The sequence below is a fragment of the Wolffia australiana genome, chromosome 4, assembly GCF_029677425.1.
Source record: "Wolffia australiana isolate 7733 chromosome 4, ASM2967742v1".
Taxonomy (NCBI): Eukaryota; Viridiplantae; Streptophyta; class Magnoliopsida; order Alismatales; family Araceae; genus Wolffia; species Wolffia australiana.
In genome coordinates, this window is record NC_135838.1 from 12055320 (window position 1) to 12078964 (window position 23645).

Sequence of the window (23645 nt, forward strand, 5' to 3'; positions counted from 1 at the left end):
ACCCTTTTTTAAAAAATACAGTTAAATGGATCCTCGGACAATTGCTCATTGATAACACCCTAAATTTGGTAATTAATTCAAGCAATTAGTACAATTTTTTGCATTCAAATAGTTTAAAATAGGGTTGTTATAATATATTACATGTTAATTAATTTTTCCATGTCAACTATGATTTTCCCTAATTTCCTGTAAATTTATAAATTTTATGGAATTTATTTAAGCTTCGAATAATTATATTTAAAATAAAGTGGCGGTTTTAAATTTTAATTATAATGTTAAGTAATGTGGGCACAAATTAGTGGGTTTTTCAGATTTTTATGTAATTTTATTGGATTTTTGGGAATTTATTAGATGAAGAAATGAATTTTATAAATAGAAACTGATATATTCATAAGGAAAATACGAGTATTAAAACAATTTCTAAAGTCTGAGGGTTTTTCTTAAAATTTTATTACAATTATACCCTTCAAACAGCTCTTTATCACCCTTTGCAGGCATAAAGATCAAATTAAAATGTTTGTAGGTTTTTTTGAAATTAATCAGGATTTTTAATGGTTTTTTTAAGAAAATATGAAGGAGAGAGAAAGCGAAGGGCATATGTATAAATAATTTTTGGGTGGCATCAATTTGTGCGCATGAATATTTTCAGGGATTTAACCACAAAAACTCCAAATATGCATTTCAGATGGCCATGTGGCCAAATCATGGCCGTCAGATGAGAATCTGATGGCGTAAAGGAGATTCGTTGAGGAATCTACTTTGGGCGGTAAGTTCACCACTCGTGGGGCGCATACAAAACATGCACACGGGCAATGAGGTGGCCACTTTTGATTGGGTAGCGCTAGGAGTAATGAACAGGTAAGTGTGTTTTAAATGGAATGAGATTATTTTTTGATCCTTTTTTTCTTTATTTTGATCTCAGGATAGGGGGTACGTACTGCGCCAAGAAAAAACACGCCAAAATATCTTCAAAATGTGGTAACCAATGGGATATTGACACTTGATTGCATGTTTTAAAAATTAAAATTAAATAAATAAAAATTGATCCAATAACTCTGATTAATCAATTTTCATTTATTAATAACTTTTGATTCTCAAGTCTGATTGAGGTGATTTTTTATGGATTTGCTAGTCTCAACCTCCTCATTAGTGATAAAATGGTAATTTTTACCAAGTAACCTAAGTATAAAAGAAGGATTTTGAGTTGAGGAGGTCATTTTGGTGGGGGATCTTTAAGAGCTGCAAGACAGAGAGTTAAACCAGCCTGAATCAAGCCTATTTGGTACTTTTTATGTCATTGTATTTGAAATTTTAGTGTAATTAGGGTGATTTGTTAGTGAGTTTCTTCATCATTCTTCTCGATCTTGGTCTGAATTTCTAAATCACTAGGCTTGAGCGAAATGTACAAGTCCTTACTGGGGCTGAGAGGAGAGATTGTGAAATTTATTTAGCTATTTCTTTTGCTCCTTAAAAATATTATAAAGAAGTTTAAATTCTAGAAAGATTAGGGTGTATGTTAAGGATTGCCCATCCCAATGACGGCATCAGATTATGGTGTCGGGACGGATGCTGTACTTGATACCAAAATTTGACTTTTGGTATCCATTTTTTCTGATATCCGAATATCGGATATCGGTTGCTACAGTACCGATATCTGAAATTGGTATCCCTCTAGATGTCTTCATCCGCCTCCGTCTCTCGGGGAGGATGACGATATCAGATATCGGAGTTGGATATTGGATTTCAATATCCAACATAGAAGGTTGATAAAAATATATTTTAGTCATTGACTACGTGGGGCCTGGCATGAGGAATTATGTGGGCCACGTGTTAGCAGAAGCTTTTAAGTTATTTGAGCAGCTCGCTTAGAATATACAGCTCAATATTTTTGTTTTCTTCCATATGGGACAACATGATTGACTTTACCATTAAACTCCAAATCATGTTATCTCATATGGAAGAAAATAAAAATATTAAGCTGTACATATTAAATGAGGTAATATTATATTATATATATATATGATATATTATGTATTAAATCTATTATTAAATTATTTAACATATGTTCTACCTCCTTTAATATATACAGCTCAAAATTTCTTTTTTCTTCCATATGGGAAATAGGTTGGCGTTTAATGTTAAAATGTGAATCCTGTTATCCCAAATGGAAGAAAACAAAAAACACTTGAGCTGTATATATTAATCGAGGTAGAATAAATATCACAAACACATGGTGTTGTTGACATAAATCATTGAGCAAGGATAATCAACATTTTTTTTTTCTGTTGATACCAGATATTGATATCTGGATACCCGATCCAATATTTGGATATCAAAATTCGCTATTCAGTATCCGATATCTGTCTCTTCCGTACCCCTTCGATATCTGTCTCCAATATCCGTCTTCACATATCAGACGGATATTGTCCGATATCCGATATCAGACATCGTCCCATTTTTTCTGTATATCAGATATGGAATGTCCGATACCGGATATCGAACGGATATCAGACAAACAATCCCTGATGTGTGTATGAAATAGTAATTAGTCAATTTGGTTTCCAAATCGCCCCCAAAACAGATTAAGATCAAATCTCCTTTTTATCCCCTCTAATTGACCCTTTTGATCCTTTTTATTGGATCAAAGAAGTCAATATAGAGCTCCTCATTTCCTCTATTCTTCCCATCTCTTCTACCCCCTTTCGAAATTCCTAACCTAATTAGGGTGATTTGATCTTCATTGAAGATTAAATTAACTTTAATTAGGATCAAATTATTTAAGTAGATCACTAATTAAATGCCTTACTAGCTTCCCTTGGACGATATGCATATTTATCAGTATGCATCTTAAGTTAGGGTTTTATGAATTTTATTGTATAAGCTAAAATCAACAAAATAAGGGATTATAAAATTGCATAATTCACCCCTATTTTTGGCTTATCACTCATGTGAGTTATCAGCTAAAGACCTCGTCTACCATTATGAAAAGGGTGGGTGAGGTAGGGTCACCTTGTTGTAGACCTCATGTGGCAGGTAAAGAGACTAATGTAGCTTTTGTCCACCAAGAGAGAAGTGATTCTCTCTAATACAAGCATCAATTAGATTGATGAATGTATCGTTGAATCCAAAGTTGTAGAACACTAGGGTAAGGAAATTACACTCGACTCTATCAAAAGCCTTCCCCATATTGAGTTTGATAATGACGTTCAAACTCGGAATATGAGTGTCCACTAACTGTTTTCACTCCTGAACTAGCATGATACTATCGTGGATCTGCGAACCCTTGACAAAACCACACTGTTAAGAAGATATGAGTATATCAAAGAACGTCCCTACTCACTTTATACTCATTTTGGAAGCAACTTTGTAGCATACATTACAAAGACTAATAGGGCAAAAGTCTCTAAAAAATTGATCTATTATGCTTGAAGGGATTAACTAGATGAGTGCAGACGTAGAGGTTCATTAATTTTTTTTCATTGGTCACTAAAACACAATTTCAAATGTATAATAAAATATTAAATCCATTGAAATGATATGAAACGTTAAGGTGGCGTAACAACTATAGGTCAAACAGGAAGAAAACTGAGGTTCACTTTCGACTTATATAAATATCTAAGTACTAATTAGGTAAGAATAAAAACTTATAAAATACAAACTATAGATAATTTGACAAAGCAACAAGTACATCCGTATCAGATAAGAAATGACCGAGAAATTATCAATTAAATATAAATGTATGAAGCCATTTTCAACATTCAAGGCGTAAGTTCTTTCTATTTCTTTAGCTTTTCATCAACTTCAGCAGTCAGAACCAAAGACAATAAGCACAACTTCATCATCTAATCAAGTACGTCTGATAAGAGAATTAGATAATTGGACAAAACAACAAATACATCTGGATCTGATAAGAAATTAGTGAGAAATTATGAATGAACTATAAATGTGTGAAGTCATTTTCATTATTCAAGGCGTAAGTTCTTTCTATTTCTTTAGCTTTTCATTAACTTGAGCAGTCAGAATTAAAGCCAGTAAACACAACTTAATCATCTAATCAAGTACGTCTGATAAGAGAATTAGATAATTGGACCAAACAACAAATACATCCGGATCTGATAAGAAATTAGCGAGAAATTATGAATGAACTATAAATGTGTGAAGTCATTTTCATTATTCAAGGCGTAAGTTCTTTCTATTTCTTTAGCTTTTCATTAACTTGAGCAGTCAGAATTAAAGCCAGTAAACACAACTTAATCATCTAATCAAGTACGTCTGATAAGAGAATTAGATAATTGGACCAAACAACAAATACATCCGGATCTGATAAGAAATTAGCGAGAAATTATGAATGAACTATAAATGTGTGAAGTCATTTTCAACATTCAAGGCGTAAGTTCTTTCTATTTCTTTAGCTTTTCATTAACTTGAGCAGTCAGAATTAAAGCCAGTAAACACAACTTAATCATCTAATCAAGTACGTCTGATAAGAGAATTAGATAATTGGACCAAACAACAAATACATCCGGATCAGATAAGAAATTAGCGAGAAATTATGAATGAAATATAAATATGTGAAGTCATTTTCAACATTCAAGGCGTAAGTTCTTTCTATTTCTTTAGCTTTTCATCACTTTCAGCAGTCAGAACCAAAGCCAATAAGCACAACTTCATCATCTAATCAAGTACGTCTGATAAGAGAATTAGATAATTGGACAAAACAACAAATACATCTGGATCTGATAAGAAATTAGCGAGAAATTATGAATGAACTATAAATGTGTGAAGTCATTTTCATTATTCAAGGCGTAAGTTCTTTCTATTTCTTTAGCTTTTCATTAACTTGAGCAGTCAGAATTAAAGCCAGTAAACACAACTTAATCATCTAATCAAGTACGTCTGATAAGAGAATTAGATAATTGGACCAAACAACAAATACATCCGGATCTGATAAGAAATTAGCGAGAAATTATGAATGAACTATAAATGTGTGAAGTCATTTTCAACATTCAAGGCGTAAGTTCTTTCTATTTCTTTAGATTTTCATTAACTTGAGCAGTCAGAATTAAAGCCAGTAAACACAACTTAATCATCTAATCAAGTACGTCTGATAAGAGAATTAGATAATTGGACCAAACAACAAATACATCCGGATCTGATAAGAAATTAGCGAGAAATTATGAATGAAATATAAATATGTGAAGTCATTTTCAACATTCAAGGCGTAAGTTCTTTCTATTTCTTTAGATTTTCATTAACTTGAGCAGTCAGAATTAAAGCCAGTAAACACAACTTAATCATCTAATCAAGTACGTCTGATAAGAGAATTAGATAATTGGACCAAACAACAAATACATCCGGATCTGATAAGAAATTAGCGAGAAATTATGAATGAAATATAAATATGTGAAGTCATTTTCAACATTCAAGGCGTAAGTTCTTTCTATTTCTTTAGCTTTTCATCAACTTCAGCAGTCAGAACCAAAGCCAATAAGCACAACTTAATCATCTAATCAAGTACGTCTGATAAGAGAATTAGATAATTGGACCAAACAACAAATACATCCGGATCTGATAAGAAATTAGCGAGAAATTATGAATGAACTATAAATGTGTGAAGTCATTTTCAACATTCAAGGCGTAAGTTCTTTCTATTTCTTTAGATTTTCATTAACTTGAGCAGTCAGAATTAAAGCCAGTAAACACAACTTAATCATCTAATCAAGTACGTCTGATAAGAGAATTAGATAATTGGACCAAACAACAAATACATCCGGATCTGATAAGAAATTAGCGAGAAATTATGAATGAAATATAAATATGTGAAGTCATTTTCAACATTCAAGGCGTAAGTTCTTTCTATTTCTTTAGCTTTTCATCACTTTCAGCAGTCAGAACCAAAGCCAATAAGCACAACTTCATCATCTAATCAAGTACGTCTGATAAGAGAATTAGATAATTGGACAAAACAACAAATACATCTGGATCTGATAAGAAATTAGCGAGAAATTATGAATGAACTATAAATGTGTGAAGTCATTTTCATTATTCAAGGCGTAAGTTCTTTCTATTTCTTTAGCTTTTCATTAACTTGAGCAGTCAGAATTAAAGCCAGTAAACACAACTTAATCATCTAATCAAGTACGTCTGATAAGAGAATTAGATAATTGGACCAAACAACAAATACATCCGGATCTGATAAGAAATTAGCGAGAAATTATGAATGAACTATAAATGTGTGAAGTCATTTTCAACATTCAAGGCGTAAGTTCTTTCTATTTCTTTAGCTTTTTTTCTATTTGAGAAGTCAGAACCAAAGCCAATAAACACAACTTCATCATCTAATCAAGTACGTCTGATAAGGGATTTAGATAATTGGACAAATCAACAAATACATCTGGATCTGATAAGAAATTAGCGAGAAATTATGAATGAAATATAAATATGTGAAGTCATTTTCAACCTTCAAGGCGTAAGTTCTTTCTATTTTGGTAGCAAAAGTAAAGAGAAAAACTTGATCTATTTTGGTAGTCAGATTAAGATGATTCAGTCATGATAATTGAATTTGCTAGTTGTGGGTTTGTTACAAAAAGTGAGTGAGAGAGATATTGATGACATTGTCCTGAATCGATGGGGCTTGGGTCTCCTTGCAGTTGGATGTTTGATCACTGAACATATGAAAATACAGTTTTCTTGTGTATTTTTCCATGCTATGGCTGTGGAGTGGACGAGGTGGGTACATGTTAAACACCTCATCCAGATGATACATTATGCCTTCATAGTAAATTTCAACTAGTGATTGCATAGTGCCTAGTGACTACACAGTCTAACTTCTTGATGTAATGCATGCCCTTGTGCTGATCCCTGCACTCATGTATGATAGATACATGAGCATGTTAATTCTTGACACACTACTTCACATGTGCCTCGCATGCACCCATGCTTGATTCTCTTTCTTCCTTCCTTTTACACTCTTCAGTTATTTGTATTTTCTGATTCTTTTGACCATTCAATGCTACTCCTCATTCCTCCTTAAGAAAATCTCAAAGCAAAAATAAAATAAATTTGGTAGTCCATAAAAGTCATTTGACCTCAAATAGGTCAAACAATGTTAACCACGATGACTCTGAATTCTGGCTCATCCTCCTCCTTTATTCTATTAAAAACATCATCGTACTCGACTCTTGCAATCATTAAAAGTTGTGAAAGAAGATCTCAATATTTTTACCTTCAAAACGTCAGAACAGGTTACTCATCAAAAGAATTCAGAAGTTGACACTAATATGGACTCATGGAGATTTCTTGAAATATGTTAATACATAAAAATAAAGCATAACATCTAAGATATTCATTATTTTTTTGCATTAAATGATACTAAATATAACATAAATGCCATAATTAAATGCATGCTATCAGGTACATACATACATGCATAACCATTCATACACAAGCTATATTTTATAGATCTGTCCAATTTTGGTTCCAAGCATTTTTCGGCAAATGACTATATTTTATTGACTAATTGGCTTAATTGTAACAACCCATAACTATCCATGACTATATTTTAACAACCCAGAACCATCCATGATGTATCCATCGTGTCGTTCTCTTTTATTTGAATCCATCACTCTTTGTCGCCGTCTCTGTCCCTATCTAAGCATTTTCCTTAGAACATTTCTATAAATGAAGCCGTGTTTCCCAAGCCAAAAATAACAATAAATGATGGGAACACATCTAGATGAAGAAGGTCAGAGTGGGGGAGATGCAGACCCATACTAAAACCATCTAAGCCTTTCAATTTGTGGGCCCTTTTCTTGATTTTTTTCATACTCTCTCTCTCTAGCATTAGTTTCTCTTTTCTTCATGCGGTGGAAGTGGATAACAGCTATTGAGCTAGCTTGTTCCCAACAAGGCCGAACAGCTGGTGTTCCCATCACCGACCGACATATATCAAACTTTTCCCACTTTACTAAGTTTAACGGTTCACCAAACTTTCGTCGTTCAATCTGAATAATGTTATGACAGAGCGAGTCAATCTTCGTCTAGTTCTTCCTTTGAACGACCAGTGTAGATGCTTGTCGTACTCCGTGGAACTTACGCACTTTTTACTGTCACCTAAGTCCTGCGCTCATTAATATTTCTAGTGTGGCAAGTGGGTTGCCAGAGACTTTCTCCTATTTTCTTTTCCCGTCGTAACGCGCTTTTCGTCATAATGCCAGTAGAGCAACAGAGAGAGAGAGAGAGAGAGAGAGAGAGAGAGAGAGAGAGAGAGAGAGAGAGAGAGAGAGAGAGAGAGAGAGAGAGAGAGAGAGAGAGACAGAGAGACAGAGAGAGAGAGAAAGAGAGTGAGAGAGACAGAGAGAGAGAGAGAGAGAGAGAGACAGAGAGAGAGAGAGAGAGAGAGAGAGAGAGAGAGAGAGAGAGAGGGAGAGAGAGAGACAGAGAGGGAGAGATATGGAGAGAGGACGAGAGCGGGAGAGAGAGAGACAGAGAGGGAGAGATGTGGAGAGAGGGAGAGAGAGAGACAGAGAGGGAGAGAGGGCGAGAGAGGGAGAGAGAGAGAGAGAGAGGGAGAGAGGGAGAGAGAGAGAGAGGGAGAGAGAGAGAGAGAGAGAGAGAGAGAGGGAGAGAGGGAGAGAGAGAGAGACAGAGAGGGAGAGATATGGAGAGAGGGCGAGAGAGGGAGAGAGATAGAGAGAGAGATAGAGTGACAGAGATGGAGAGAAAGAGACAGAGAGAGAGAGATAGAGCGACAGAGATGGAGAGAAAGAGACAGAGAGAGAGAAAGATAGAGCGACAGAGATGGAGAGACAGAGACAGGTAGAGATAGAGAGAGATAGAGCGACAGAGATGGAGAGAAAGAGAGAGAGAGAGAGATAGACAAAGAGAGATAGAGAGAGAGACAGAGAGAGAGAGATAGAGAGACAGAGACAGATAGAGATAGAGAGAGATAGTGAGACAGAGATGGAGAGACAGAGACAGAGACAGAGACAGAGAGAGAGAGATGGAGAGACAGAGAGAGAGAGATAGAGAGACAGAGGGAGAGACAGAGAGAGAGAGAGATAGAGAGACAGAGACAGATAGAGAGAGAGACAGAGAGAGAGAGATAGAGAGACAGAGATGGAGAGACAGAGAGAGAGAGATAGAGAGACAGAGATGGAGAGACAGAGAGAGAGAGAGAGAGAGACAGAGACAGAGAGAGAGAGAGACAGAGAGAGAGAGATAGAGAGACAGAGATGGAGAGACAGAGAGAGAGAGATAGAGAGAAAGAGATGGAGAGACAGAGACAGAGAGATAGAGAGACAGAGACAGAGAGAGAGAGAGAGAGACAGAGATGGAGAGACAGAGAGAGAGATAGAGAGACAGAGACAGAGAGAGAGATAGAGGGAGACAGATAGAGAGATAGAGAGAGAGACAGAGAGAGACAAAGAGAGAGACAGAGACAGAGATGGGGAGAGAGAGACAGAGACAGAGCCACAGAGAGACAGAGAGAGAGAGATGGGGAGAGAGACAGAGAAAGAGAGAGATTAGACATATCTCTCTTTCTATCTATCCATATATAATCCCAATATATATCTTTCTATTTATATCTCTCTGTCTATATATCTATATCTTTGTCTATCTATCTGTCTACATAGATATATTTATGGATCGGTAGAGAGAGAGATAAAGATAGACAGAGAGAGCGATAGAGGAAGAGAGAGATGCGTCGTAAATTTGTTTGAATTTTGATATAACGTTGACTTAAAAGCGGACTTTAGTGGCAGAGTTTCCGCGTTCTTTCCAACTTAGAAGCGAATCCCGCTGAAAATTAAACTCGTGCTGTGCACGAAAATCGAAAACCATCCAACCGTCCAAATCGATACCTCCCTTCTAACGGACGGTGGATGCAACTACAGTCTCGTCGGTCAAGAACAACGTTAAACCCACGCGACCATTCCTTCTCTCTCCTCATTCTTTCTTGGGAAAATTACGGTTGAGACGACTTGCCTGCGCCTATTTGAAGGCCACCTATCCCTCTGTCTGAAGACTAAAACTACGCTGCCAGGCTCGTTATTCCACTTGGGAAAAAAACTCAACGCGGCAAGCCACCCTGTTCTTTCCTTATTATTCCACTCTCTCCCTGGCATTCTTCTTCTTCAACATGGGTATCAGCTTCTCTTGCCCAGGCGCCAATTGTGCCTTCGATAGCAGCGTTGATTCGGTACTCATGCGCTCCATAAGCTTCAAGGGGGACGATCTTCTAAGCTTGTCTCGCTCCTCCAGCTTCAATGGAGTTTTCGGCCCGGGGAAGATGACAATTGAAGGCTCCCTCAGCTTCAATGCCAGAGACCCCTGCCCATTCAGGCTGGAGACTAAGGTCTCCTTTAAAGCCCCCATGATCGAGCCGCCGAGAGAGTCGGAGACGATGGCCGAGGCGGCGGTGAAGTTACAGAAGGTTTACCGGAGCTTCCGCACCCGGAGGCAGCTCGCCGACTGGGCCGTCCTCGCCGAGCAGCGTTGGTGAGAATCTTTTTCCTATCACTGTGATAAAAGCTATAGCTGATAGCAAGGGTGCTACTTTACCACAATTCAACTTTAATGCGCCGGGCAGAGAGGGCCCACGCGAAGTGACTCTTTTTTGAGAATTGAACCTGGCTCTGATACCACTGTTTCCGTAGGTCTAGTCTGCTTGATTTTGCCGTGTTGAAGAGGAGCTCTGTTTCCTTCTTCGACGTGGATCAGCCCGAGTCTGTCGTCTCGCGCTGGTCCAGAGCTCGAACAAGAGCCGCCAAGGTAGACCGAATCTCTCTGCCAAACTTGTTATTTTTTTGGGGTCATTATTCTTACTTTGTTTTTGCAATTTGCAGGTGGGTAAGGGACTTTCTAAGAACAAAAAGGCCAGGAAGCTCGCCTTGCAACATTGGCTTGAAGCCGTGAGCCAGAATTTTTTTTCAAAAATCCCATTTTTAATCAACATTTTTTTTCACCTGAATCTTACCCAAAGTTCAATTCATTCTCAGATCGATCCACGCCATCGGTACGGGCACAATCTGCACTTCTATTATCTCCGCTGGCTTCAATGCGATAGCAGACAGCCCTTCTTCTACTGGTAATCGTCAGGAAAGAAAAAAGTTCACTTTTTTGCCTTTTTTCCCTGGATTTTACGCTGACCCATGATTTAAATCTGTAGGCTTGACGTCGGGGAAGGGAAAGACGTCAATCTTGAAAATCACTGCCCGCGTTGGAAGCTACAGCAACAGTGCATACAGTATCTGGGTCAGGTGGGTCTTCGTTAAACGTTGCCGTAAATTCCTTCAAGCACTCGTTTTGGTGACTGACAGCCGTCGGTGCAGAAGGAGAGAGAAGCCTACGAGGTCGTGGTAGAGGATGGGAAGCTCTTCTACAAGAACCGGCGACAGCCGGTGGACACCACCGCCGCCGGGCCCCGCGCGAAGTGGATATTCGTCCTGAGTACGTCCAAGACTCTCTACGTTGGCCTGGTGAGTAATCGCAGAAGAAAAATCTTACCTGTGATTAATCAATCTTTTTGGGTTTTGCTCAAAGTTAAGGAGTAACATGTGATCTTAACAGAAGAAGAAGGGGACGTTTCAACACTCGAGCTTCCTCGCAGGAGGGGCAACGTCAGCGGCGGGGAGATTGGTCGTAGAGAGAGGAACGTTGAAGGTGGGTTTCGCTGTCGTTTCTAAGCTTGTGGAAATTTGTTCTTATAAGTGTTCTTTCTTGGAAATTTGTTCTTATAAGCGTTCTTTCGTGGAAATTTGTTCTTATTATTGTTCTTTCGCGGAAATTACAGGCTGTGTGGCCTCACAGCGGGCACTATAGGCCCACAGAGGAGAATTTTCAGGAGCTCCTGACCTTCCTTTCCGATAATGGCGTCGACATCAACAACATCAAGGTTCACATCATCATCATCATGATAATCATCTCTCTCTCGTTCATCTCTGCTGTGATCATCCTTCTGTGCCATCATTCCATCTCTCTCCCCTGCACTTTCTCTTTGGCTTTCTTCGTCATCGTTATCATGGTTTGATTGCGCTGGCGCCGGTTTCTCTCTCATCATTGTGATCATTACCATGTTTCCATCATCGTGGGCAGGCTCTCTATGATCACTTCCACGTATCTCTCTATCTCTCGCGTACAGTTTGTTCTCTGATCATCAGCATCGCCCTCCGCTGACGGCATCGCGCTGTTTATCTCTCGTCATCTTCTCGATTAGCTTGCCATCATCATCATCCTCTTCTTTATGTCTCTTTCCTATTCGAACTTCTTCTCTGGTCATCTCTCTCTCTAGTATCTCCATACCCCAACGAATTTCCCCAATGATGACCATCGTCGACTAGTCATCATCATCCACGGAGTTCTCTCCCCTCTTTTACATCTCTTATCATAATTATTTTCATTTCCTTGCCATCATCATCCATGTGGAAGCTCTCTCCCTCACTAGTTCCTCTCTGATCATCATAATTATTATCCATGCTGAAAACCATTTTATCAATACCTATTATCCTCAGAAAATTTCCTCTCTCCCCCCCCCCCCCTGTTTCCTCTTGGATCGTCATTATTATTGTCTACTCTTTCTCTCCATCTATCCTTCTCTATAAACCTCATCAGCTGGCAACCAACATTCTTACATTCTTACCCATAATTCCACAGAAAGACCCGGAAGAAGAAGACAGCTGGGAGGAAGGTGAGGAGAGCCTCCACGGCGACAATGCCGTCGAGAAAGGCGGCGAGGGCGAAGACGGGTCGGCAATTTACCAAAAGAAGAATCTCTTTCTGGACGAGCGGGGTCGCAGCGATGCCGGAGAAGCGCCGCTGGTGCCGCCGGAGAAGATAATTAGGAGGATGACCTCCAAGAAGGAGATGGGGTCTTGCCAACTTGGCAGACAGCTGGCATTTAGATGGACAACTGGCGCCGGGCCCCGCATCGGCTGTGTCAGAGACTACCCTCCTGAGCTTCAGCACCAAGCTTTAGAACAGGTCAACTTCTCTGCCAGGAGCCAAGACCGTTGACTTTGCATGTTGACTATTGTAACCACCTAATTTTTTGCATGTTCCATGTACATATGTAGCGCTGCATGTAAGTAGAGCCAGCTCAAAAAGTATTTTTTCATGTGCTGAGGAAGAGTGGATGTACACTTAATTGGGCATTTTACAGGGGAGTAGGAAATAAATATTATATGAAGGGGAAGATGATGTATTCGGCGTAGAACAGGTTCCAAATGAATCTGTAGAAATCCGAGATCGCGCCCTGCGGAGGAAATTGGAAATATTTTCGGGTGAGATGCAATGGTTTTTGAAGCAAGTTTTGTCACGTTGTTCTACCTTTGAGTAGTTTGCTTTCTCCAAGATCCACGTCTGCAGTTGTGTATTTTAGAACGCGCAAGATATTAAACAAATTAAGATACAAAAATAACAAGACAACTCCAAGAATTTTATTTCTCTGTTCAATTATGACAACTCCGAGAATCTTAAATCGTATAAGGCATGATAATAACAATCTCTGACATGGGTTTAATCCTAGTTCCCTAATTACAAAATCCGGTTCCTCCAACACCATCAACCGTTTTTCTTGAGATCAACAAAAACATCGCTAGGAAATGTTATGCTTTATTTCTACAGAAAAATGAGAGAGTTGTATAAATGCTGAAAATTATTTAATGACGATCGAGTTACCTGGAAAATCAAAGCCAGAGCCAGAGCAGCGTGGACGGGGACCATCAAATTGCGCCTGAAAGCCTGATAAGAAGACAATCAAATTAATGGGATAGAGAAGTTATTCGTCCAGTCCAATCAAACTAAGAAAGATACTCTCTAAGTTTTTACCTGGGGCATGTAAATAGCAGCAAATATGGCCCCAAGATAGTTCGCGACAAGAAGCCCAGAACCAAGGAATGCGATATTCCTCACACCCAGCTTCGTCGCCAACGTTGAAATTTTGAATCTGTGCAACAAATAATTTCAATTTTTACCAAAACATAAGAAGTAATCTCATCCCACGAAAAAATATTTCAACAGTTGAATATTTCATCCATTTACTCAGGAAAGAGTACAAATGGAAAACTCTTTCTACATTATAACTCAACGGTTCGGCTGCCTGATTTTTATGTTGATATTCACGGGCTTCCACTAAACACCACCACCAAATATCATAATAAATGAAAGCTAAATTTTAAAAGAGTTATTTTTAAAGTATTTATGATTCCTGATAAGGTCATTAAACCTTCCAAAATATTCATTCTTTCAGAGAAAATTGATTTGATTTTTTTAAGAAACAAGATATCTGAAGTTACACTTTAAGGATAGCAACACAGATCTAAGTTTTCTGCTGAATCAAGGTGCGCATAAAATTTTGATTTTTGAGAAACACTTAAATAAATAAGAAATCATGCTGTCGTTGTCAATGAACTGTTCAGAGTGGAAATACAAGCCGAACATTTTTTAGCTTTACTCACTTCCGATCTCCTTCAACGTCTGGAAGATCCTTGGTTATTGCAATGACAAGAGCAAATAGTGTCACAAAAGCTGTGATGAAAGCAACTGGGGAGCTGCATTCATGGAATCAACGTCAGGCTCGTCAAGAACCATAAACATCAACTTCTTCATTCAAGATAAGAGAAAATAGAATATCAAGAAGAATCACAATGTTGCACTAGTTTTTTGTTGTATCCTAATTCAAAAAAATACCAATACTTTAATTATTATGCTCTCACCTCCAGGCAAATGTAAGACCCAGTGCAGATCTTGTGGCGTAGTAGACACCAAAATTGAGTAGGAAGCCTCTAACCTGAAAACATAATTTAATGAAGGGGTAATAAGATAATAAAGTAGCGAAATTCAAAGGGTATCAATGTCCTTTTCCCCTCTGCAGTTAAAAGGTTCATTATTTCAGAAAGGGGGCCAAACATTTTAGCACCGATAAAGAAAAAGATATACACTTAATAGAGGATAATGCATAAATTCCAAGCCAACTGGGAACATATGGTACTAAATAGTTCCTTTTTAGTGATACTAGCGCTCCCAGAAACATAAATGGTTTGTGTTACAATCCCGGTTGGAGACCGTGACTTTCACACTGTAATTCGTCCAAATCGTAATGCAATTGATTCAAATTCGAGATCGTTGTCCAAGGAGAGTAGAGAAGATGAAAGGGGTTCCTGGGGTAAGAGAGAACGGGAATGGTAAGGGAAGGGGAAGCAAAGGATCGCGGGGGAAGGCGAGCGTCCCGTGAGCAGACTGGCGACGTCCACCCGCGAGAACGAGAGGGTGTCACGGAGAGGGATAGGGGGAGGCTAGGAGGAGAGAAGGGAGGAAGTGCTCACAGAGGTTTCTTCTTGCCCGCTGCTCTTACGAGTGAGGCCTTAAATGGGATCGACCATGGGCTGGGCCGACGTTATCGGGCTGGGGCGTTGTCGTTCCTTCCTCCGAACATAAACGCGCTGGTGGATCGTATCAGTTTGATACATCATTTGTGATCTACGAAATGCTTCCCATTGGCTCTCCTCTCTCTCTCTCTCACTCTCTTTTTTCCTCTGTTTCTCTTTGACCCTTTGTTGAGTGTTGGGAAAATCCTTCCCGTGCGTCATCTTCATGGTATCAGAATCCCGTCTAGCTCTCAAGCCTCTGTCCCCATCAAAACACTTTCTTTGGAGCAGCAGTATTGCAGCACTTCAATCATTTCCAACCATCACCACCGTCCCTCAGGCACCTCCATCCGCAGTCAGTCACTCTGGTTGTGCCGTCCTTCACTCCTGATTCTGTACACTGGATCCCACTGACTGAATCCTCCAGGTCCATTCGTGGTCCATCCATGCAGATGTGCAGGCACCATCTTAACTGTGCCAGGTAGACCTAGTCAGATCAACAAGCACTTCCTGCGAGATGCCACATCAGCGCAATTTCAAATCAGCACAGGTGCTGCCCACCAAGCTTGATGATGCAGCTGGCCCACGTTTGGTCTGCTAGAACCTTTAAGTTCAGAGACAGAGAAATAGGGATCCAAATACTATTCCTATTCACTTCTTTTTTTTTTGAAAATTCTAATTCGCTTCTTGACTGGCCCCTAAAAGGATGGAAAAAATATTTGAAGGGAGATGCGCATCAGCTGGTTTAGGATGCCAAAAGATACCCTTGGGGGTATAGGATCGTATCATGCTCCTGTAGCTGGCACTCATCTTTCTCACCACCAGCTACTACTCTTGGCTCTGTCCGCCCCATCGTCAGCTGTCAACTGCTGATTAATCAGCAGTCAATAACTTAAATAAAAGGGCGGTTGGAGACCGATATGTGCAACTATTCCAAGTTCATAGGGCAGTTGCCAGTTTCCCTTGTAACAGTGCCCTCACCTGTTTTCACTTCAGAAACTTCTCCATCTGCCCAACTGACCACCATTCAGCAACTTGCTGGTGCTGATAAGCCGAGTTTAGCATAAATCTCGAATTATTTGCACTGGAGTCATGCCATTAGAGTGTATCTCAAGGGCCATGATAAGCTGAGGTTTATCTAAGATGATGGTCCAAAAGGTCCTTTTTTTTGAAGAAAAAGATCCTAAATGCAAGGGTTGAACGAAACTAGTTTTGTTGCTGAAGTCAATATATATCTCAAGTCGTCAACTATTCCAAACCTGGATTAGTAAAGACACTTTTGTTGGGTTCATCTTGGAACTCCATGAAGTCATTGTTCATAATCTAGTTTCGCATTTACCACCTTGTTAGCAGGTGTGGAAGGACCTGAATTTGATGAACTTAATGTTTGGCAGAAATGTATCATGGATGAGCGACTTGACCATGGAGCTTGATATGATGAGAAAAAACGATCACTTCCTTCTTCAGTACAACGGGGATTATACCCAGACTGAGCAGGATCTCTTTTTTGGCATGTTACCCCTCATGTCTGATGCTTATACAATACAGAAGCAGAGGAATCAGCTGAAATTCTAGAACTTTCTCCATCGTCTCCCTTGAGAGTATGAGGCCACATACAGTCAACTGTTGGCTTTGGACGAGCTCCTATTCTGGGTCAAGGTACTAAGTCATCCCTCTCAGTCCATCTCTACCGAAACTCCTGCATTGCCTGGCCCTCTGGTTGAGGCTACAACCTTGGCTGCTGATTGTACTGGTCCTGGTGAAGTGTCCACTTTGAGTAAATGTACTTGTTGTGGACTCGGTCAATGTGGGTCCCACATAGTGGAAAACCCTACTTACGTTCATGACAGAACATTCGTTGAGTAAGAATGAAAAAACAAGGTTTCTTCCGCCGTCTCCCTTTCTCCTCTTCCTTCTACCTCTTCCTGGTTCTTCCTCCTTTCCCTTCTCTCCAGAATCTCAAGGTGCTTTCTTCTCCTCCTCCTACATTCTTCTTCATACGTTATCTCCTCTCTCTTCCTCTCCTTACAACAGTACTTGCGGTGATCACTGTTTTGGTACAAATGGTTTTTCATGTAGATTAAGAGATCACGAATCTAGTCATGCATCTTGGGATTGCTTACATTATGGATGAAAAAGACACACACGGAAGACTTCTTTCAGTACATTATCATGATATAAATAGGGAGAAGTTATATATATACAGAGAGAGAGAGAGAGACAGATGGAGAGAGACAGAGAGACAGAGAGAGAGAGGCAACGGGAGAGAAAGAGAGGCAAGAATCGTAATATAATATGGCCTTTAATATCAAAGTCATCGAATGACCATTAAGTGTAATAATTTAGAACAATTAACGGTAGGGAAACGTGATGCTTAGATTATGATATGATCCCATATAAGAGAAGATGATACGATCCACTGGGATCGTATCAGATTATCAGGAATTTTATGATAGCGCAGTATCCCAACAAGATAAATTTATAGAATTTTACTGGAGAGAAGCTAGTCAATGAAACGTCACTGAAGGAGACACGAACAAACCGTTGCAATGATGAGGAATGCCGCAACTGGATACTTCTTCAATCGAAAAGGAGGTACTGAATAAATGGTGCCAAGAAATAGCCCCAGGCAGTAGAGTGAAGAAATGAAGGGCCCAAAGTTGAACACAACAGTCAAAACTCCAACAGCAGCAAAAGATAACACAAGCAACCATGCAGATCCAACAGAAAGATCCCCAGCAGCAATGGGTAGGTAAGGCTTGTTGACCCTGCAGTGAAAAGTCCGGTGTCAATACCAAAACCAATGTTCTAGGTAAAATAAAGAAATGTATAAGAGACCAAACAAAGCAATCAGAAGGCCAAAAACAAAGAAAAAGCAGAGGAAAATGTCAGATGAAACATCAAACAGTAAGAAACACTCTTACTTGTCGATTCCTATATCGTATATCTGATTGATCCCCACAATATATCCATTGCCGCATATAAGGGCTATGAGACCAGACAATGCCTTGAAAACCAACCACCAATTAATTAAATCCGAGTTCTCTATCAAAGCTCGTGATACCAAAGCCCTGCCAATGAGACATAAGACAATAAACGTTGCATCACGGAGAAAAAGTGGGGGTTGCAATGAAGTGGGACGAATATCTCAAGATTTAATGAAATGTAAAGCAGAACGATAAGATGAACTCACAAAGATCCCAAGGCTGTTCCACGAATAGTGTGAGGCCGCAAAAATCTCCAGATCGGATCTAACAACTTGGAAAAACTCCCATTTGGAGGATCAGAATCAGTAGTGCCAGCTTGGGAAGAGGAAGAAGCCTGAGGTATTCATAAAAGGCAAGCATCAGAGACACAAATATGCCTGTAATAATCAGCAGTTTTTATGAAATAGATAATAAATCAATAAATTTCAAGCCATTGTCACCGTGAACCAACCAAGGGAAAACTCTACAGAGAAGCCAGATATATACTCTTGAATTGTTTTTTACCCCGGCATTTACTTCTGTATAAACTATACAGAAATCCAATCGAAATACTTAATGCATTAAACTGCCAACGGATTAAGCTGGATCTCAAGCGTTTATCCTTGACAAATAAGCTAACCCTTGAAACGCTTGTACAACGCAGAAGAGACTATTTTTAGTCTCTAATCGTAAGAAGAAATTGAACTCTTACAATTTTTCGGGGCTTATAAATTAATGCCGTGAAATTTGCTGAAACTTCCCATTTCTTGAACAATTTTCTTACAGCATTCGCGTGTAATGCCTTGTATAAGAATCCAATTCAAGCACCTTACTGCTAAGTCTCAGCGCCATCGACTGGCTGGAGTTCCCATCAATTCCATCCCAACAAGATACATCCCAACACAACTCTACCGTAATTACAACCTAACAAGAGAGACAGAAGATTACCCGAATCGCAAAACCCGCATTTCTTCTAATCTCGAGAACCCGCGATCTGGAAATGCCGCTCCGTTGGCCAGTGCTGCTACGGAGACCGGCGGAAGAGAGAACGAGCGGCAGAGATGACGAAAGGGCAGTTGAATAAGAGAATCGGAAGAACCCTGATCGATTCAAGGCGACCGAAGCGAGTGCTGAGGAAGGAGGGGCGAGTATCTCCATTGTCCCCTCGCGCTGCCCGAGCTCATTCGTTCACAGTTCTTCCGAGAGCCTCCATGAACGAGAACTAAGCTCTCTGCTAAACCGATAAGACGTCCCTGGATGTCGCTGCTCAGACAGGAAGGGCCGCCAATTTATAGGATGCCCCCTTGTATTTCTTCCAACTAAAGGGTCTATCATGATACTATATGAAATATTAGACATATCCCTCTTGATTCTTGATAGCTTATAAGGCATTTTTATAAAGATAAGTTGGCTTATGAGGCATTTTTTCAGACTATGCATAGCAATGCATCTTTGTGCATCGTCTGAGAAAAAGTCATGTAAAGTGTTTTCTCATTACTATGTCAAAATATAAGGCTTGCCCCTCTTGATTCTTGATAGTTTATAAGGCATTTTTAAAAATATATTTTGGTTTATAAGGCATTTTTCAGACTACGCATAACAATGCATTTTTTATTCTTGATAGTTTATATGACATTTTAAAGAAGGTAAGTTGGTTTTTAAGGCATTTTCCAGGTTATGCATAAAAATGCATTTTAATGCATCCTCTGAAAAAAGTCATGTAAAGTGTTTCCTCATTACTCTGTCACAATATGAGACATAACCCCCTTGATTCTTGATAGTTTTAAAGGCACGTTTATGAAGATAAGTTGGCTTTATTCAATATAAGAAAGTTGCCATGAAGGCCAACTTTTCACAAAGAGTTAGAAGTCCTCTACAGGCATAGTCTGAAAAAAGTCATTTAAAGTTTTTTCGCATAACTCTGTCAAAATATGAGGCATACACCTATAGGTTCTTGATAGTTTATAAGGCATTTTTATCAGGTAAGTTAGTTTTGTCCAATATTAGAAAGTTGACATAGAGGCCAACGTTTCACAAATAGTTAGAAGTCATCTACTGACATACTCTGAAAAAAATCATTTCTCATCATTACTCTAGGTTCTTGATAGTTTATAATACATTTTATGAAGCTAAGCAGGTTATATCTAATATTAGAGATCCATTACTAAAAAGTGGTGGGGACGACATCAACGCACCAACCTCGAACGCGCCGCCAATGTCATCCGACACGTCTCGTATGCAGACTCGTCTTCAACATCAACTAAAGAACGCACAGACGACGAACGCACCATCTTCGAATGTGCCACCTCCACCTCCCGAGCCGTCATGCATCATAACACGTCGTCAACTATAGATCCAGAACTGCCCTTTGACGTGACACGATTACACGTCGTCCACTTTTATTTCATGTCATTTCTCTTTCCTCCAAGGCCTATATATAGACAATATTGCAAGAAACACTTGGCAAATTTATTTTCAAGAATTGAGTTTTTTTTTCTTCTTGGAGGATTTGCCCTAGCCCTCTCCCCGTTGGACCGCCGCTGTTGTCGCCGTCGCCGTTGCCACGCGTCGTCGATTGCCACTCCTTCTCCATGCCCGTTTGTGTCCTGTTGCCCTTCGTCAAGATTGCCTAAGTGCCAGACCGCCCACGCCAGGGCCGCACAGTGTTCTGGCCACTGAGCGCCAAGCGCGGGCTGCCCCGTGCCTGGCCACCTAGCGCCCGGCCGCCCAAGCGCCTGGCCGCCCACGCTAGGGCCGCCCAGCGTCCGGCCACCCAAGCGCCTGGCCGCCCCGCTAGGGCCACCCAACGCCCGGTCGCTCGAGCGCTCAGCCGCTCGAGCGCCCGGCCGCCCGAGTGCCTAGCCACCCGAGCGCCCAGTCGCCCATCGCCCGACCATCCAAGCGCCAGGCCACCCCGTTAGGGCCGCCCAACGCCCGGTCGCCCGAGCGCTAGAAAGCCCATGCCAGGCCACCCAGCGCTTGGCCACCCTAACACCAGGCCGCCCACGCCAGGCCACCTGACGCTCAGTCGCCCAAGCGCTAGGCTGCCCAGCGCCCAGGCTGCCTAGCGCCGATCGCCCGGCCGCCCCAGCACCAGGACGCCCCGACAAGCTGCTTGCCCCTAGGTCGCCTTCGCTCCTCGATCGCCGATTGCGTCCTGATCACGCCCCACACTCGTCAATGATACGATCATAATTCCCCGCAACCTCGTCACGCACCCTTGGTGCAGAGGTACCCCTAAAACTCTTTGGTGTCCGTGTTCTTCGTCTAGTGTTCCACGAGAAGTTCTTCCACCACCGTCGGATTTGTTTTGGATTTTTCTGGAATTTTCAACGACTAGTGGATTAGGTTTTTCTTGAGTTTTCGCGCGGAGGTGAATTCGATAGAATTGATGTTGGTGCTTGGCATCACCGCGGTGGTTGAAGACAGTACTCCCGCCCTCGACGAGGAAAGGGGCTGCACCACTACTATTTCATCAGATTTAACGCTCGAAAGTGATCGTGTGATTTTGTGGTCTGGTTTTATCCTACCCTGTTCTTAGTCGCCCAACATCCTATATCCGTCGGCATCCCATCCCGTTCCCTCTAGTCATCCAGCATCAAAAAGTTTCAAGGGAGGGAAACTGTTCACAAAGTTTACAAGTTGTCTATACGCATAATGTGAAAAAAATTATGTTCAAAGGTTTTCTCATGAACTATAGCTGAATTGAATTTCTTATCATTAATTCCAACCTTTTTTAGAACTAGTCTGAACATATCCTTTTTCATATTGCACAGATAATTTTCATGCTGAGACGGCTTCTGGTCATGGTTTGATGTACGGGGCCATTTCATTATCTGAACTCACATATATAACCCTTCAAATACAAAGTATAGTGTTACTGCTAACTTATGCCTACTCGGAAGAAAGTATTGTTGCAAAGAACAGTGAGGGATAATGATGGTAGAACTAGGGTATGCAACGGAATACTTAAGAGGGCATGTCGGATTAGTTGGATGCAACCCCTAGGGGATGGAAAGTGAAGTTTCCATCCATCTGGTTTCGTTCTCAACTTGGCCAACAAGGCATCAAAAAAATGATTTTGTGCTTGGCCCACAAAGATGGGCATCCAAGATAGGCAAAAGGAAGACATCCTCGTGAGTATTGGTATACTGATGGATGATATGTGAGCGCTTCATTGTGGTGGATGGGTCATCCATAAATCTACTCTTTGAGGCATTGACAAGCTAGCATGAAGCTCGCTTGTACGCATTGATTACACTCATAAGCCCCTTAATGGATTTTTAGATCCATTAAGAAAAAGGATACGGTTAGAGAATGCGAATAGAGAGTGCGAGATGATTCGAGCAACCCTTTTTTCAAAAATACGGTTAAATGAATCCTAGGGCAATTGCTTATTGATAACACCCTAAATTTGGTAAATAATTCAAGCAATTAGCACAATTATATGCATTGAAATAGTTTAAAATAGGGTTTTTATCATATATTACATGTTAATTAATTTTCCATGTGAAGTATGATTTCCATAATTTTCTGTAAATTTATAAGATTTATGGAATTTATTTAAGCTTGGAATAATTATATTTCAAATAAAGTAGCGGGTTTAATTTTTATTATAATGTTAATTAATGTGGGCACGAATTACTGGGTTTTCCAGATTTTTATGGAATTTTATTGGTTTTTTTGGGAATTTATTCGATGAAGAAATGAATTTTGTAAATAGAAACTGATATATTTATAAGGAAAATACAAGTTTTAAAGCAATTTCTAAAGTCAAAGAGGTTTTTCTTAAATTTTCATTGCAATTATGCCCTTCAAACAGCTCTCTCTCTGTCACCCTTTGTAGGCGTAAAGATCTAATTCAAATATTTGGCAAGTTTTTAATGAAATTAATCATGATTTTAATGGCTTTTCAAGGAAATATGGAGGAGAGAAAGCGGAGGGGCATATGCATAAATAATTTTTATGGGCAACGTCAATTTGTGCGCATGAATATTTTCAGAGATTTAAGCGCAAAAAACTCCAAATATGCATTTCGGATGGCCATGTGGCCGAATCTCGAGCGTCAGATGAGACTCTGACGGCATAAAGGAAATTTGTTGGGGAATCTTTTTTTGGGTGGTAAGTTCACCACTCGTGGGGGCATACAAAACATGCACACGGGCAATGATGTGGCCACTTCTGATTGGGCAGCGCTAGCAGTAACGCACAAGTAACTGTGGAGCATCTATGCGCCCATTTCCTATGGTTGGGTCACCTCTAGGTAGGCAATACACACCATTGGGTTTCATGGCAAAAAAGTATGTCGGCAGAC

General features: G+C 40.2%; 2 protein-coding genes across 3 annotated transcripts; one reads left to right on the top strand and one right to left on the bottom strand.

Moving 5' to 3' along the window:
- Nucleotides 1–9975: 9975 nt before the first annotated feature.
- On the top strand, nt 9976–13126 carry LOC144701965 (calmodulin-binding family protein). Of its 2 annotated transcripts, XM_078573800.1 has the most exons (9): nt 9983–10500; nt 10659–10773; nt 10848–10913; nt 11001–11089; nt 11171–11261; nt 11334–11480; nt 11572–11664; nt 11795–11896; nt 12655–13126. In XM_078573800.1, the coding sequence occupies exons 1-9, from the start codon at nt 10142–10144 to the stop codon at nt 13012–13014; spliced, it is 1422 nt and encodes a 473-aa protein (XP_078429926.1). In that variant the 5' UTR covers nt 9983–10141; the 3' UTR covers nt 13015–13126. The 2 variants fall into 2 exon arrangements, with proteins under 2 accessions (XP_078429925.1, XP_078429926.1); XM_078573799.1 differs by having other exon boundaries at nt 9976–10500; nt 10848–11089.
- LOC144701966 (homogentisate prenyltransferase) lies at nt 13083–19593 on the bottom strand. The gene is made up of 10 exons (XM_078573801.1): nt 19280–19593; nt 18559–18686; nt 18290–18436; nt 17908–18133; nt 14715–14788; nt 14457–14549; nt 13828–13945; nt 13678–13740; nt 13327–13359; nt 13083–13252 (listed from the first exon to the last, which is right to left on the bottom strand). Exons 1-10 carry the CDS (start codon nt 19487–19489, stop codon nt 13178–13180), a joined length of 1167 nt encoding a protein of 388 aa, XP_078429927.1. The 5' UTR covers nt 19490–19593; the 3' UTR covers nt 13083–13177.
- Nucleotides 19594–23645: the final 4052 nt, after the last annotated feature.